This window comes from Chanodichthys erythropterus, chromosome 13 (assembly GCF_024489055.1).
Source record: "Chanodichthys erythropterus isolate Z2021 chromosome 13, ASM2448905v1, whole genome shotgun sequence".
NCBI classification, from domain to species: Eukaryota; Metazoa; Chordata; class Actinopteri; order Cypriniformes; family Xenocyprididae; genus Chanodichthys; species Chanodichthys erythropterus.
This window is the reverse complement of record NC_090233.1, coordinates 2062047-2080229: the sequence shown is the minus strand read 5'-3', so window position 1 is coordinate 2080229 and position 18183 is coordinate 2062047. Positions and strand designations below refer to the sequence as shown.

Sequence of the window (18183 nt, the reverse complement as noted above, 5' to 3'; positions counted from 1 at the left end):
GTTTGACCTGTTGCCATGGCAACAATATTTCAAATATCAAAAATCCTGTCATAGGTCTACATCTGCTGTGTATTGACATTACACTGATGAAGTTTGAAGCAAATCAGGTAAAAATAAGAGGGTGATCTCAAAACATTTCAAAAAGTGATACACTTCCTGCTGCCAGTTGGTGGCGCTATAACTTTGACTCACAATAGTCACATCCATGCGATCAGACTCCTATAACGAACACACTCGTGAAGTTTCATAAAGATCAATATATGTATTAAGACGTTATAACACATTTCCTGTTTCCTTTTTCTCGCCATAAATTCGTTGCCTCGCCACGGCCAAACCGTTCGAGATATCAAAAATCCCCTGGCAATTTTTAATCATCAGTGTCTTGACTTCATGCTGACCGAGTTTGGTGGCGATCGGATTAATCGTCTAGGAGGAGTATATCAAATTCCAGAGCATGCGTTTTTCAAACAACCCTTAATAGCTGACTTCCTGTTGGCGTGGCGATTAACTTAGAGCGCGAAAGTTGTTCGGCCCGATGAGGTCTATATGTGTACCGAGTTTCATACTAATACGTGCAAGCATGTTTAATATATGGACCAAATTTTCAGACTTTTTTCAAGGGGGCGCTGTCGAGCCCCCCTGCCACGCCCGGGTACCAGCCTCTCCGGCGTCCTAATGGCCGCGGATTCCAATGTGTGTGCCAATTTTCAAGAGTTTTTGAGCATGTTAAGGCCCCCAAAAAGCCCCGGAAGACGAAAAAAAAAAAAAAAAAAAAAAAATAATAATAAATATAGCTGCGAGCAGCGATGGCGGGCCCAAGCCCGGTGGCACCGCCACCCCGGTGGCTTCAGGGCAACTGTGCACAGCGGGCAATAGGCACTTAAAACGGTTAAACATCAAAGGACTATGTCAAATTCACTCCACATTTACTGCACTACAAGGTGCCGCTATAGAGCCCCTCCTCCCTGCCCATTTTCAAAGGATTACATGTGCCAAGTTTTAACATTATTCTGATGAATTTTGAAGCAAATCAGGTAAAAATAAGAGGGTGATCTCAATGTATGCTGAAAGTGACACATTTTCTGCTTCCAGTTGGTGGCGCTATGACTTTGAATCACAATACTCAAATCCATGTGATCAGCCTTGTACAACGAAGACTAAGCCAAAGTTTCATCAAAATCAATTAATGTATGCAGAAGTTATAACACTTTGTTTCCCTTTTCTTGCCATAAATTCGTTGCCTCGCCACGGCCAAACCGTTTGAGATATCCAAAATCCGTTTGCAATTAAACAACTTCAATGTGTTAGCAACAAGTTAAAAAAAGCTTGGTGTAAATTGGATAAACCCTGTAGGAGTAGTAGTATAAAATTCATAGCCTGTTTTTTCAAAAAATTAACATTCAAACCAAAATAGCTGACTTCCTGTTGGTCGGAGCTAATGAATGTAAATTAGAAAATTGTCCGGCTTGATGAGAATAATATGTGTACCGAGTTTGGTGACTGTAGGAAAAACTAACCCCCACTTTTGTCAATAGGTGGCGCTACTGAGCCCCTCCACCACGCCCATTTCTATGGCTTTGTCCATGTCTACTGGTTGACAATATTGATGTGTGTGTCGAGTTTCATGCAATTTGAAGCATGTTAAGATCCTCAAAAACACTCAAGAATATTATTACAGTTTGACCTATTGCCATGGCAACAATATTTCAAATATCAAAAATCCTGTCATAGGTCTACATCTGCTGTGTATTGACATTACACTGATGAAGTTTGAAGCAAATCAGGTAAAAATAAGAGGGTGATCTCAAAGCATTTTAAAAGTGATACACTTCTTGCTGCCATTTGGTGACGCTATAACTTTGACTCACAATAGTTACATCCATGTGATCAGACTACTACAACCAACACACTCCTGAAGTTTCATAAACATCAATCAATGTATGCAGAAGTTATAACACATTTCCTGTTTCCCTTTTCTCGCCATAAATTCGTTGCCTCGCCACGGCCAAACCGTTTGAGATATCCAAAATCCGTTTGCAATTAAACAACTTCAATGTGTTCGCAACAAGTTAAAAAAAGCTTGGTGTAAATTGGATAAACCCTGTAGGAGTAGTAGTATAAAATTCATAGCCTGTTTTTTCAAAAAATTAACATTCAAACCAAAATAGCTGACTTCCTGTTGGTCGGAGCTAATGAATGTAAATTAGAAAATTGTCCGGCTTGATGAGAATAATATGTGTACCGAGTTTGGTGACTGTAGGAAAAACTAACCCCCACTTTTGTCAAAAGGTGGCGCTACTGAGCCCCTCCACCACGCCCATTTCTATGGCTTTGTCCATGTCTACTGGTTGACAATATTGATGTGTGTGTCGAGTTTCATGCAATTTGAAGCATGTTAAGAGCCTCAAAAACACTCAAGAATATTATTACAGTTTGACCTGTTGCCATGGCAACAATATTTCAAATATCAAAAATCCTGTCATAGGTCTACATCTGCTGTGTATTGACATTACACTGATGAAGTTTGAAGCAAATCAGGTAAAAATAAGAGGGTGATCTCAAAACATTTCAAAAAGTGATACACTTCCTGCTGCCAGTTGGTGGCGCTATAACTTTGACTCACAATAGTCACATCCATGTGATCAGACTCCTATAACGAACACACTCGTGAAGTTTCATAAAGATCAATATATGTATTAAGACGTTATAACACATTTCCTGTTTCCTTTTTCTCGCCATAAATTCGTTGCCTCGCCACGGCCAAACCGTTCGAGATATCAAAAATCCCCTGGCAATTTTTAATCATCAGTGTCTTGACTTCATGCTGACCGAGTTTGGTGGCGATCGGATTAATCGTCTAGGAGGAGTATATCAAATTCCAGAGCATGCGTTTTTCAAACAACCCTTAATAGCTGACTTCCTGTTGGCGTGGCGATTAACTTAGAGCGCGAAAGTTGTTCGGCCCGATGAGGTCTATATGTGTACCGAGTTTCATACTAATACGTGCAAGCATGTTTAATATATGGACCAAATTTTCAGACTTTTTTCAAGGGGGCGCTGTCGAGCCCCCCTGCCACGCCCGGGTACCAGCCTCTCCGGCGTCCTAATGGCCGCGGATTCCAATGTGTGTGCCAATTTTCAAGAGTTTTTGAGCATGTTAAGGCCCCCAAAAAGCCCCGGAAGACGGAAAAAAAAAAAAAAAAAAAAAATAATAATAATAATCCTTAGAAGAACAAGAGGGCCCTGCGCGAATTTTCGCTTGGGCCCTAATAATCCTTAGAAGAACAAGAGGGCCCTGCGCGAATTTTCGCTTGGGCCCTAATAATCCTTAGAAGAACAAGAGGGCCCTGCGCGAATTTTCGCTTGGGCCCTAAAAAAAAAAATAAATATAGCTGCGAGCAGCGATGGCGGGCCCAAGCCCGGTGGCACCGCCACCCCGGTGGCTTCAGGGCAACTGCGCACAGCGGGCAATAGGCACTTAAAACGGTTAAACATCAAAGGGCTATGTCAAATTCACTCCACATTTACTGCACTACAAGGTGCCGTTATAGAGCCCCTCCTCCCTGCCCATTTTCAAAGGATTACATGTGCCAAGTTTTAACATTATTCTGATGAATTTTGAAGCAAATCAGGTAAAAATAAGAGGGTGATCTCAATGTATGCTGAAAGTGACACATTTTCTGCTTCCAGTTGGTGGCGCTATGACTTTGAATCACAATAGTCAAATCCATGTGATCAGCCTTGTACAACGAAGACTAAGCCAAAGTTTCATCAAAATCAATTAATGTATGCAGAAGTTATAACACTTTGTTTCCCTTTTCTTGCCATAAATTCGTTGCCTCGCCACGGCCAAACCGTTTGAGATATCCAAAATCCGTTTGCAATTAAACAACTTCAATGTGTTAGCAACAAGTTAAAAAAAGCTTGGTGTAAATTGGATAAACCCTGTAGGAGTAGTAGTATAAAATTCATAGCCTGTTTTTTCAAAAAATTAACATTCAAACCAAAATAGCTGACTTCCTGTTGGTCGGAGCTAATGAATGTAAATTAGAAAATTGTCCGGCTTGATGAGAATACTATGTGTACCGAGTTTGGTGACTGTAGGAAAAACTAACCCACCCACTTTTGTCAAAAGGTGGCGCTACTGAGCCCCTCCACCACGCCCATTTCTATGGCTTTGTCCATGTCTACTGGTTGACAATATTGATGTGTGTGTCGAGTTTCATGCAATTTGAAGCATGTTAAGAGCCTCAAAAACACTCAAGAATATTATTACAGTTTGACCTGTTGCCATGGCAACAATATTTCAAATATCAAAAATCCTGTCATAGGTCTACATCTGCTGTGTATTGACATTACACTGATGAAGTTTGAAGCAAATCAGGTAAAAATAAGAGGGTGATCTCAAAGCATTTTAAAAGTGATACACTTCTTGCTGCCATTTGGTGGCGCTATAACTTTGACTCACAATAGTTACATCCATGTGATCAGACTACTACAACCAGCACACTCCTGAAGTTTCATAAACATCAATCAATGTATGCAGAAGTTATAACACATTTCCTGTTTCCCTTTTCTCGCCATAAATTCGTTGCCTCGCCACGGCCAAACCGTTTGAGATATCCAAAATCCGTTTGCAATTAAACAACTTCAATGTGTTCGCAACAAGTTAAAAAAAGCTTGGTGTAAATTGGATAAACCCTGTAGGAGTAGTAGTATAAAATTCATAGCCTGTTTTTTCAAAAAATTAACATTCAAACCAAAATAGCTGACTTCCTGTTGGTCGGAGCTAATGAATGTAAATTAGAAAATTGTCCGGCTTGATGAGAATAATATGTGTACCGAGTTTGGTGACTGTAGGAAAAACTAACTCCCCCACTTTTGTCAAAAGGTGGCGCTACTGAGCCCCTCCACCACGCCCATTTCTATGGCTTTGTCCATGTCTACTGGTTGACAATATTGATGTGTGTGTCGAGTTTCATGCAATTTGAAGCATGTTAAGAGCCTCAAAAACACTCAAGAATATTATTACAGTTTGACCTGTTGCCATGGCAACAATATTTCAAATATCAAAAATCCTGTCATAGGTCTACATCTGCTGTGTATTGACATTACACTGATGAAGTTTGAAGCAAATCAGGTAAAAATAAGAGGGTGATCTCAAAACATTTCAAAAAGTGATACACTTCCTGCTGCCAGTTGGTGGCGCTATAACTTTGACTCACAATAGTCACATCCATGTGATCAGACTCCTATAACGAACACACTCGTGAAGTTTCATAAAGATCAATATATGTATTAAGACGTTATAACACATTTCCTGTTTCCTTTTTCTCGCCATAAATTCGTTGCCTCGCCACGGCCAAACCGTTCGAGATATCAAAAATCCCCTGGCAATTTTTAATCATCAGTGTCTTGACTTCATGCTGACCGAGTTTGGTGGCGATCGGATTAATCGTCTAGGAGGAGTATATCAAATTCCAGAGCATGCGTTTTTCAAACAACCCTTAATAGCTGACTTCCTGTTGGCGTGGCGATTAACTTAGAGCGCGAAAGTTGTTCGGCCCGATGAGGTCTATATGTGTACCGAGTTTCATACTAATACGTGCAAGCATGTTTAATATATGGACCAAATTTTCAGACTTTTTTCAAGGGGGCGCTGTCGAGCCCCCCTGCCACGCCCGGGTACCAGCCTCTCCGGCGTCCTAATGGCCGCGGATTCCAATGTGTGTGCCAATTTTCAAGAGTTTTTGAGCATGTTAAGGCCCCCAAAAAGCCCCGGAAGACGAAAAAAAAGAAAAAAAAAAATAAATAAAAAAAAAATAAATATAGCTGCGAGCAGCGATGGCGGGCCCAAGCCCGGTGGCACCGCCACCCCGGTGGCTTCAGGGCAACTGTGCACAGCGGGCAATAGGCACTTAAAATGGTTAAACATCAAAGGACTATGTCAAATTCACTCCACATTTACTGCACTACAAGGTGCCGCTATAGAGCCCCTCCTCCCTGCCTATTTTCAAAGGATTACATGTGCCAGGTTTTAACATTATTCTGATGAATTTTGAAGCAAATCAGGTAAAAATAAGAGGGTGATCTCAATGTATGCTGAAAGTGACACATTTTCTGCTTCCAGTTGGTGGCGCTATGACTTTGAATCACAATAGTCAAATCCATGTGATCAGCCTTGTACAACGAAGACTAAGCCAAAGTTTCATCAAAATCAATTAATGTATGCAGAAGTTATAACACTTTGTTTCCCTTTTCTTGCCATAAATTTGTTGCCTCGCCACGGCCAAACCGTTTGAGATATCCAAAATCCGTTTGCAATTAAACAACTTCAATGTGTTAGCAACAAGTTAAAAAAAGCTTGGTGTAAATTGGATAAACTCTGTAGGAGTAGTAGTATAAAATTCATAGCCTGTTTTTTCAAAAAATTAACATTCAAACAAAAATAGCCGACTTCCTGTTGGTTGGAGCTAATGAATGTAAATTAGAAAATTGTCCAGCTTGATGAGAACAATATGTGTACCAAGTTTGGTGACTGTAGGAAAAACTAACCCCCACTTTTGACAAAAGGTGGCGCTACTGAGCCCCTTCACCACGCCCATTTCTATGGCTTTGTCCATGTCTACTGGTTGACAATATTGATGTGTGTGTCGAGTTTCATGCAATTTGAAGCATGTTAAGAGCCTCAAAAACACTCAAGAATATTATTACAGTTTGACCTGTTGCCATGGCAACAATATTTCAAATATCAAAAATCCTGTCATAGGTCTACATCTGCTGTGTATTGACATTACACTGATGAAGTTTGAAGCAAATCAGGTAAAAATAAGAGGGTGATCTCAAAGCATTTCAAAAAGTGATACACTTCCTGCTGCCAGTATGTGGTGCTATAACTTTGACTCACAATAGTCACATCCATGTGATCAGACTACTACAACTAACACACTCGTGAAGTTTCATAAAGATCAATATATGTATGCAGACGTTATAACACATTTCCTGTTTCCTTTTTCTCGCCATAAATTTGTTGCCTCGCCACGGCCAAACCGTTTGAGGTATCCAAAATCCGTTTGCAATTAAACAACTTCAATGTGTTAGCAACAAGTTAAAAAAAGCTTGGTGTAAATTGGATAAACCCTGTAGGAGTAGTAGTATAAAATTCATAGCCTGTTTTTTCAAAAAATTAAGATTCAAACCAAAATAGCTGACTTCCTGTTGGTCGGAGCTAATGAATGTAAATTAGAAAATTGTCCGGCTTGATGAGAATAATATGTGTACCGAGTTTGGTGACTGTAGGAAAAACTAACCCCCCCACTTTTGTCAAAAGGTGGCGCTACTGAGCCCCTCCACCACGCCCATTTCTATGGTTTTGTCCATGTCTACTGGTTGACAATATTGATGTGTGTGTCGAGTTTCATGCAATTTGAAGCATGTTAAGAGCCTCAAAAACACTCAAGAATATTATTACAGTTTGACCTGTTGCCATGGCAACAATATTTCAAATATCAAAAATCCTGTCATAGGTCTACATCTGCTGTGTATTGACATTACACTGATGAAGTTTGAAGCAAATCAGGTAAAAATAAGAGGGTGATCTCAAAACATTTCAAAAAGTGATACACTTCCTGCTGCCAGTTGGTGGCGCTATAACTTTGACTCACAATAGTCACATCCATGTGATCAGACTCCTATAACGAACATACTCGTGAAGTTTCATAAAGATCAATATATGTATTAAGACGTTATAACACATTTCCTGTTTCCTTTTTCTCGCCATAAATTCGTTGCCTCGCCACGGCCAAACCGTTCGAGATATCAAAAATCCCCTGGCAATTTTTAATCATCAGTGTCTTGACTTCATGCTGACCGAGTTTGGTGGCGATCGGATTAATCGTCTAGGAGGAGTATATCAAATTCCAGAGCATGCGTTTTTCAAACAACCCTTAATAGCTGACTTCCTGTTGGCGTGGCGATTAACTTAGAGCGCGAAAGTTGTTCGGCCCGATGAGGTCTATATGTGTACCGAGTTTCATACTAATACGTGCAAGCATGTTTAATATATGGACCAAATTTTCAGACTTTTTTCAAGGGGGCGCTGTCGAGCCCCCCTGCCACGCCCGGGTACCAGCCTCTCCGGCGTCCTAATGGCCGCGGATTCCAATGTGTGTGCCAATTTTCAAGAGTTTTTGAGCATGTTAAGGCCCCCAAAAAGCCCCGGAAGACGGAAAAAAAAAAAAAAAAAAAAAAAAATATATATATATAGCTGCGAGCAGCGATGGCGGGCCCAAGCCCGGTGGCACCGCCACCCCGGTGGCTTCAGGGCAACTGTGCACAGCGGGCAATAGGCACTTAAAACGGTTAAACATCAAAGGACTATGTCAAATTCACTCCACATTTACTGCACTACAAGGTGCCGTTATAGAGCCCCTCCTCCCTGCCCATTTTCAAAGGATTACATGTGCCAAGTTTTAACATTATTCTGATGAATTTTGAAGCAAATCAGGTAAAAATAAGAGGGTGATCTCAATGTATGCTGAAAGTGACACATTTTCTGCTTCCAGTTGGTGGCGCTATGACTTTGAATCACAATAGTTACATCCATGTGATCAGACTACTACAACCAACACACTCCTGAAGTTTCATAAACATCAATCAATGTATGCAGAAGTTATAACACATTTCCTGTTTCCCTTTTCTCGCCATAAATTCGTTGCCTCGCCACGGCCAAGCCGTTTGAGATATCCAAAATCCGTTTGCAATTAAACAACTTCAATGTGTTCGCAACAAGTTAAAAAAAGCTTGGTGTAAATTGGATAAACCCTGTAGGAGTAGTAGTATAAAATTCATAGCCTGTTTTTTCAAAAAATTAACATTCAAACCAAAATAGCTGACTTCCTGTTGGTCGGAGCTAATGAATGTAAATTAGAAAATTGTCCGGCTTGATGAGAATAATATGTGTACCGAGTTTGGTGACTGTAGGAAAAACTAACCCCCACTTTTGTCAAAAGGTGGCGCTACTGAGCCCCTCCACCACGCCCATTTCTATGGCTTTGTCCATGTCTACTGGTTGACAATATTGATGTGTGTGTCGAGTTTCATGCAATTTGAAGCATGTTAAGAGCCTCAAAAACACTCAAGAATATTATTACAGTTTGACCTGTTGCCATGGCAACAATATTTCAAATATCAAAAATCCTGTCATAGGTCTACATCTGCTGTGTATTGACATTACACTGATGAAGTTTGAAGCAAATCAGGTAAAAATAAGAGGGTGATCTCAAAACATTTCAAAAAGTGATACACTTCCTGCTGCCAGTTGGTGGCGCTATAACTTTGACTCACAATAGTCACATCCATGTGATCAGACTCCTATAACGAACATACTCGTGAAGTTTCATAAAGATCAATATATGTATTAAGACGTTATAACACATTTCCTGTTTCCTTTTTCTCGCCATAAATTCGTTGCCTCGCCACGGCCAAACCGTTCGAGATATCAAAAATCCCCTGGCAATTTTTAATCATCAGTGTCTTGACTTCATGCTGACCGAGTTTGGTGGCGATCGGATTAATCGTCTAGGAGGAGTATATCAAATTCCAGAGCATGCGTTTTTCAAACAACCCTTAATAGCTGACTTCCTGTTGGCGTGGCGATTAACTTAGAGCGCGAAAGTTGTTCGGCCCGATGAGGTCTATATGTGTACCGAGTTTCATACTAATACGTGCAAGCATGTTTAATATATGGACCAAATTTTCAGACTTTTTTCAAGGGGGCGCTGTCGAGCCCCCCTGCCACGCCCGGGTACCAGCCTCTCCGGCGTCCTAATGGCCGCGGATTCCAATGTGTGTGCCAATTTTCAAGAGTTTTTGAGCATGTTAAGGCCCCCAAAAAGCCCCGGAAGACGGAAAAAAAAAAAAAAAAAAAAAAAAAAAATAATAATAATAATCCTTAGAAGAACAAGAGGGCCCTGCGCGAATTTTCGCTTGGGCCCTAATAATAATAATCCTTAGAAGAACAAGAGGGCCCTGCGCGAATTTTCGCTTGGGCCCTAATAAAAAAAAAAAAAGAACGCCAACAATAACAATAGGTGCCTCCGCACCTTCGGTGCTTGGCCCCTAAATATAGCTGCAAGCAGCAATTATGGGGCCAAGCACAAAAACGGCACAAGAAACCAACCAACACGGCTGGGAGCATCAGACCAACTGCAACAGTGAACAATTAAAGACGTATTACGATCATTTTAGGCATAAAAGCTGAAAAATTATCAAAAATGAGGATTTACTGGTTCATAACTTTCGACCAATAGGTGGCGCTGTGTCCAAATTGTTGTGGTATGGTCAGAGTGAGGTGACAATGACACTTCCAAAGTTTGGTGTCAATATGTCAAAGCACTGAAGAGATACAGCTTCAAGAGTCATTTTTGAATCATGCCTCAAATTCTTTGCTCTGGTATACAAAAACGGTTTGACATATGGACTTGAAATCCATAACTTTTTGTCGGCATGGTCTGAAGATGACACGGTTCAATTTTGGTGAAAATCGGAGCAACGGTCTAGGAGGAGTTCGAAAAAGTAGGTTTTTAAAGAAAAACAATATGGCGGACAGGACGTTTAGCTGACTATGGCAAATTTGATATCTATGTTCTCAGCATAACCCAAGGAATCTACAGAGACCAGTTTCATTACAATTGGTTAATATAGACAAAAGTTATTAGCATTTTTGTAAATTTTGTTATAACTTTTGACCACGAGGTGGCGCTGGTCCGAAACTTCTCAGGCTCCTTCAGGGCATTGTCCTGATGACCCATACCAAATTTATGAATTTTGGTCAAACTCATCAGAAGTTATGAGCAAAATAACAATTTTTCATATCTCCACTCCAGTAGGTGGCGCTGCACCGAAACACTGTATAATGCCTCAGGTCATGCTTGTGATGACATGTACCAAGTTTGGTCTAAATATGTCAAAGCATTGTAGAGATACAGCTTCAAGGGTAATTTTTGCATCACATCTCAAATTCTTTGCTCCGGTATACGAAAACGGTTTGACTTATCGACTTGAAATCCATAACTTTTGTCGGCATGGTCTGAAGATGACACGGTTCAATTTTGGTGAAAATTGGAGCAACGGTCTAGGAGGAGTTCGAAAAAGTAGGTTTTAGAAGAAAAACAATATGGCGGACAGGAAGTTTAGCTGACTATAGCAAATGTGATATCTATGTTCTCAGCATGACCCAAGGAATCTACTGAGACCAGTTTCATTACAATTGGTGAATACAGTCAAAAGTTATTAGCATTTTTGTAAATTTTGTTATAACTTTTGACCACAAGGTGGCGCTGTGCCGAAACTTCGCAGGCTCCTTCAGGGCATTGTGCTGATGACCCATACCAAGTTTTGTAAAGATACGTTAATGCGTTCGTAAAATACAGCATTTTAGCACAAAATTCAAAATGGCAGACGGCCAAAATGGCCAATATGGGAAAATTGGATATCATTCGACTCGGCATGATTCCCCGAATCCAACGAGACCAAATTTATGAGTTTTGGACAAACCCATCAGAAGTTATAAGCAAAAATACCCATTTTTCATATCTCCGCACCAGTAGGTGGCGCTGCGCCGAAACACTGCATGGTACCTCAGGTCATGCTTGTGATGACATGTACCAAGTTTGGTCTGAATACGATAAAGCGTTGCGGAGATACAGCCTTACTTCTGTTTTCGCAAGCACTACGTACAATTCGTTCGTGAGTTTTTCGAAAACGGTTTGAGGAATCAACTTGAATTCCATAACTTTTTGTCAGCATGGTCTGAAGATGATCTGATTCAATTTTCATGAAAATCGGAGTAATGGCCTAGGAGGAGTTCGAAAAAGTAAGTTTTTCAGAAAATTCAAAATGGCGGAAAAATTTTCATGACGGAAAATGACGTCATAGGATGCGATCGATTCGTCTTGACCCAAGGAATCAGAGGAAAAAAGAATTTTGTTTCTAGCCCTTATGGTTCAAAAGTTATTAACATAAACATAAGTGCAACTTTGGACAGCTGGTGGCGCTAGAGGGATTGAGATAGAGACTCCAAATTTGCTGTGGACAAAGGTCAGACTGTCCTCTAACTGTGTGCCAAATTTCACAACTTTCCCGCAAGCGGTTCTATGGGTTGCCATAGACTTCAAGAGCGGAAGAAGAAGAAGAAGAAGAAGAATAATAAAAAAAAAAAAAAAAAAAAAGAACGCCAACAATAACAATAGGTGCCTCCGCACCTTCGGTGCTTGGCCCCTAATAATAATAATAAAAAAAAAAAAAAAAGAACGCCAACAATAACAATAGGTGCCTCCGCACCTTCGGTGCTTGGCCCCTAATAAACGGACCAATTCCAATAGGGTCCTCACACCATCGGTGCTCGGGCCCTAAATATGGCCAGTCTAATCTTAAGGCCTTTGAGATGTTAAATTGCAAAGTGTCCATGGCGGACTGACAAAGTCTGATGTTTCGCCATGTAAGGTGAATCGCTTTTTTGAGGGCTGAAACATACTTGAAAACACATGAAACTTTGCAGATGCGTTAGAAGTGGTGAAAATTTACATCTGATATGGGTTTCAGAATTAAGTGTGGCAAAATGGCTCGATAGCGCCACCTAAAAAATGTCAACGAAGTGCCCCTGACACTACGTTTCACGTACAGGTATGAAATTTGGTACACACATCTACCAGCCCAATACCTACAAAAAAGTATCTTGGAGTGAAATCTGAAAACCAACAGGAAGTCAGATACTTTGAATTTTCTTTGAAAAATTTGTGCAGTTTTTGCCATTTCCAGACGTTGTACTTTAACGAACTCCTCCTAGAGCTTTAATCAGATCAACATCATATTTGGTCAGTGTAATCTAAAGGCCTTTGTGACGTTAAATTGCGAAGATCTAGAGTTTTCACTGAAGGGCGTGTCCGTGGCGGCATGACAAAATTCGATGTTTCGCCATGAAACAGGAAGTTGTTATAACTCGGGCATACAATGTCTGATCTGCCCCAAACTTCACATGTTTTATTAGAGTCCTGACCTGAAGACATCTCTATGGCAATATTCAGTTACAGTCATAGCGCCACCTAGGGGCAACAGGAAATTACATGTTTTACACTGTGATTAACTCCTCATAGAGATTAAACCAGATCAACATCATAATTTGGTCAGTCTAATCTTAAGACCTTAGCGATGATAAATATCAAAGATCTTGAGTTTTCGCTGAAGGGCGTGTCTGTGGCAGACTGACAAAGTCTGATATTTCGCCATGAAATAGGAAGCTGTTGTAACTCAGGCATACTATGTCTGATCTGCCCCAAACATCACATGAGTGATAAAAGTCCTGGCCTAAAGACATCTATATGACAATATTCAGTTAGCTATAGCGCCACCTGTTGGCAGCAGGAAGTGTGACACTTTTACATGATTTTGCCATAATTCTCTTGTATTTACTCGCTTACATGCATGTTGCCCACTGTTCGTTGTTTTCCTGAGGCCAACGGGTGGCGGTTAGCCCGGGTGCGAAGGCCCTTTCATCGCTGCTTGCAGCTTTAATTAAACATTAGATTTTCTCTGGCGGTTGTGTTTTCAAGACACGTTTGTTACAGCAAAAACGCAGAGAAATTCTGATCCAATGAATTGGGTTGTTTAGTGCTGTTGATTCACTGATCATCACCAGAGTCTAAACTATGAGTGTATTATATGTTAGTTTTGCATTCATTAATGGTTAGTCTTTTTTTAATTCATTATACAGAGTTTTGAGCAGCGTCTTGTAGACTCACACAGACATCATGAATCAGCGCATAATCCTCAACAATGGTGACAATAAACAAAAATCTTTTTTGTGACTTTAGTAGCTTGTTTTGTGATGTTCAGAGTTAATCGGTTTATCTGAAAATTTTGTCACCATTGTTGAGGTTCATACGCAGAATCTTGATGTCTGTGTGAGTCCACATGACCCTGTTTGAATGATTTCTGCGTAATGTTAAAAACGTTCAAAATATCAAAGCAGGACAGGATTTTATGCATTATCATAGGACTACAACAACATGAAAGAAAATACAATATTCAGAGATCAGTGAATAAGATCACTGTATGATGATATAATCATCAATGAGCAACCAAATCCATTTGATCAGATCTCTAAAGCAAATGCTTTAGAAACACACAGTTACAACAATTGGAGAAAAATTTAAGTTAAAATATCAGGAGCCCAACTAAAGCAAGCGCTTACCTCCGTAATGGTGACATTTATAAATTTTGAATACATCAACACGTCATTAAGAAGATTTGTATGAAAGAAACAAAGTCAGAGTGATGCTGAGATCTAGAGGGATCTGTTAAATTTTCTGTTTTAATTTTCAATTCAATTTTTTGACAAGGGCAGCAGGGACGTTTTGAGAACATTTCCAAATAAAGTATGGTTCCCTAAATGTTCAGAGAACGTCTTGAATGTTCTGTGAAGGCCCACCAATTAACGTCCCCCAAACCTTAAAGGTGCCCTAGAATAAAAAATTGAATTTACCTTGGCATAGTTGAATAACAAGAGTTCAGTACATGGAAAGACATACACTGAGTTTCAAACTCCATTGCTTCCTCCTTCTTATGTAAATCTCATTTGTTGAAAAGACCTCAGAAGAACAGGTGAATCTCAACAAAACACTGACTGTTACGTAACAGTCGGAATCATTAATATGTACGCCCCAAATATTTGCATATGCCAGCCCATGTTCAAGGCATTAGACAAGGGCAGGACGTCTGGATGTGCACAGCAGAATCATCAGACTAGGTAAGCAAGCAAGGACAATAGCGAAAAATGGCAGATGGAGCAATAATAACTGACATGATCCATGATAACATGATGTTTTTAGTGATATTTGTAAATTGTCTTTCTAAATGTTTCGTTAACATGTTGCTAATGTACTGTTAGATGAGGTTAAAGTTACCATAGTTTATTACTGTATTCACGGAGACAAGAGAGCCGTCGCTATTTTCATTTTTAAACACTTGCAGTCTGTATAATTCATAAACACAACTTCATTCTTTATAAATCTCTCCAACAGTGTGTAGTGTTAGCTTTAGCCACGGAGCACTATCAAACTCATTCAGAATCAAATGTAAAAATCCAAATAAATACTATACTTACATGTTCCGAAGCATGACGTACATCTTGTAAAGATCCATTTGAGGGTTATATTAGCGAGATTTAAAGGGGCCGCAGCCTGAATCGGTGCATCGTTAATAATGCCCCAAAATAGGCAGTTAAAAAAATTTACATTTACATTTATGCATTTGACAGACGCTTTTATCCAAAGCGACTTACATTGCATTATACTATACATTTGTATGTGCAATCCCTGGGATTGAACTCATGACCTTGGCATTGCTAGTGCCATGCTCTAACCACTGAGCTACAGGAAAGCTTAAAATTAATGAAAAAAAAAACGATAGGGTATTTTGAGCTGAAACTTCACAGACACATTCAGAGGACACCTCAGACTTATATTACATCTTGTGAAAAAAAGTTTTAGGGCACCTTTAAAAAGAACCCCACATCGTGACTGTCTCTAAACGTACTGGGAACGTTACTAGGCAACGTCCTTAACACCAGTGGGGACGTTCTGAGAATGTTCTGGGAACATAAAATATCTAGCAAGGTAAATCCTACCAATCTAAAAAAAAAATAATTTCAATTTCAATTTCAATAATTTCAATATATAAATAGCATAATTTTATTTATAAGTGGAATCTTCGCAAAGTAACCCAGAGTGTCTACAGTGCCTAACACATTTTTTAAGGTTGTGTATTTTATTCATATTAATCTATAATTATTGCATTCATAGTGGCCTTGATTTAGTATCTTTAGCATCCAGTTTTACTTTTAAAGAGAAGTATACCAGTAATGGAATGAAGATGTCACATCACCGTAAATGTAACAATGAAGATGTCATGTCACCGTAAATAAAGTCACCAGTGTCCCCATAGACAATAAATGTCTAAGAATGTCCAAATGTGTTGCAAAGCCACTAGATGACAAGCCTGCAACCTCAGCCAAAAAAGCGTAACGGCTAATGCTAATGTTGCAGCCATAGACATAGACCCTGCGTTCCAATGTCCATACTATCCATCCTAAATAGTATGTGAGATTAAAATAAGTGTGTCCCAAAGCATAGTATGTTGAAAAGAGTATGCCAAAAGTCCCCGGATGGTCTACTATTTCCGGTAGATTTTCGAAGTGTGGATCCGTGCACACTATAAAGGCTAATATTGCCCACAACCCATTGCGCATTGGACGAGGATTCAGTTCAGAACTACAAACACGAGTAAAAAGTGTTAAAAAACTACAAAACATGGCGGATACGCGCGATCGACGCTGAGAGATTTGAGTGACTAATAATCATTTTAACCTGATAGAAAATATATATTTAATGTTACCCGTGTTATTTTTCATCTGCAAATACCAATGTGGACTTTTATAAAGATCCGAATGGCCATTAACTTTTAAATGCATCATTATGCATAAATATGAGCACAGTTCTCCACAAAAGACTCGCGGCTGCAGATCAACGTGCTGCATTTCTCTCCGATACGGTAGGAAATTAACTAAATGAAATGTGGAGGATGTAAGATGATTGACAGGCCAGTTTACGGTGACAGGGTGCGACAGAGAGAAAAGACGCGATTGTATGACGTGTTAGTATGTCCCAAAGCTTGTCTACTCTTTTGCTACACACTCAAAAGTAAGTACTTTTTGTTCACAGAAAGAGTACATACTTTTAGGGCGTAGTACAAGTAGGCGAATTGGAACGCAGCAATGGTGTCTATGGTTGCAGCTGCGGTAAAGACTGCCAGTACGCAGGAAAGGAGACCAGAGGCCATTACAGGATAGGCTGAGAGGTGTCGCACATGATTAAATTAGCCGTTACGCTTTCTCAAATGGTAGTAAGCCAGGGTCCTTACCAGTGCTCAAAATATTCACGACCAAGGAAGCGAAGGAGCTTTTTGAAACCCACTGTCTTTAAACACTAAACTCTGCATGGTGTTTGCTCACCATAATCATGCGTTCTATATCTTTGCAGTCTTCAGGTTTGGCAGCACAAATTGTAAATCTCATTTTGGCAAACAGCGTCTTCTGATTCCTGCAGTACCTTTGATCAGTCACCAGTATTGCCTGTATTCCACCAAAAAGCCGACTGTAGGCTACAGTCGGGTGTGTCTCATACGTTCTGAAAAGTGAAGCCACGGGCTCTTTGATCGCCCCCTGGAGGCTGGATGCAGTACAGGTCATAAACACCGCCCTCTCAATGCAGTCGAATGAGACTCCAGTGAAAACTTAAAAATAAATTCTGCTTCAAATAAAACTTTCTGAAAGATGGTTTTGGTCATTTAAGGTAGTTGTTATCACACTGATATATATTCAATTGTTCGTTTTTGTGATGATTTAGATTTTAGCTATCAATTTGATTCTATAAAAACGGGGCGTGTCGTCATGATTCGAAGTTGATTGACAGGTTGTCTGAGGACTGTCGGAGCTTCGAGGGGAGATCGAAGATGTATTAACTAACTGTTAATTTTCGATTTCTTTGTCATTAACACCAACAAAATGAGTTGTTCAGCAGTAAACTGTACTAACCGACTGTACTACAGGATCTGACGGATCACTGAACTTTTTTTCTGTAACATCAAATGTGGGCGTTATAAGCTAATTAATAAATGTTATTAGTTAAGATAACACACCTAATGTTAACCATGTCGGGAAAAAGCAGGTGATCGTTATCTGGCAGTTACTTATTATTTTTATGGGTATAAAATAATAATTAGCTGGACAAAACGAATGATAGCTTACTCTAATTACAGCAATCGATCTCCTGTAACGTTAGTTGAACCCCAGCTAACACACGACGTAACAGTTACGTAATGTATTCGTACTTTTTGGTAATGTCATGACTTACTAACTGACAACGTAACTACGACGTCGCATGCCAGCAGTAATTTCATTACCTTCAGATTACCATCTCACAACGTCGTCAGTACGTTCCCAGCTAACCAAAATACGTGACTGTTACGTAACTGCAACGTAATTTGGTGACCAAACTTTCGTCGTGGCGACGTAACAACCGGAAAAGTGAAAGGTGCCTATAGTCGCCACAACGTAACTTTGTGACG

At 39.9% G+C, this 18183-nt stretch overlaps 1 protein-coding gene across 1 annotated transcript in view; it reads right to left on the bottom strand.

Moving 5' to 3' along the window:
- The window catches only part of sat2b (spermidine/spermine N1-acetyltransferase family member 2b), a 48260-nt gene extending 30377 nt beyond the window's left edge, over nt 1-17883 (bottom strand). The window contains exon 1 of the mRNA XM_067405483.1: nt 17069-17883. Within this exon, the coding sequence (XP_067261584.1) occupies nt 17069-17305 (237 nt within the window). The 5' untranslated portion in view covers nt 17306-17883. The remainder of the gene's footprint in view (nt 1-17068) is intronic.
- Between the last annotated feature and the right edge of the window lie 300 nt (nt 17884-18183).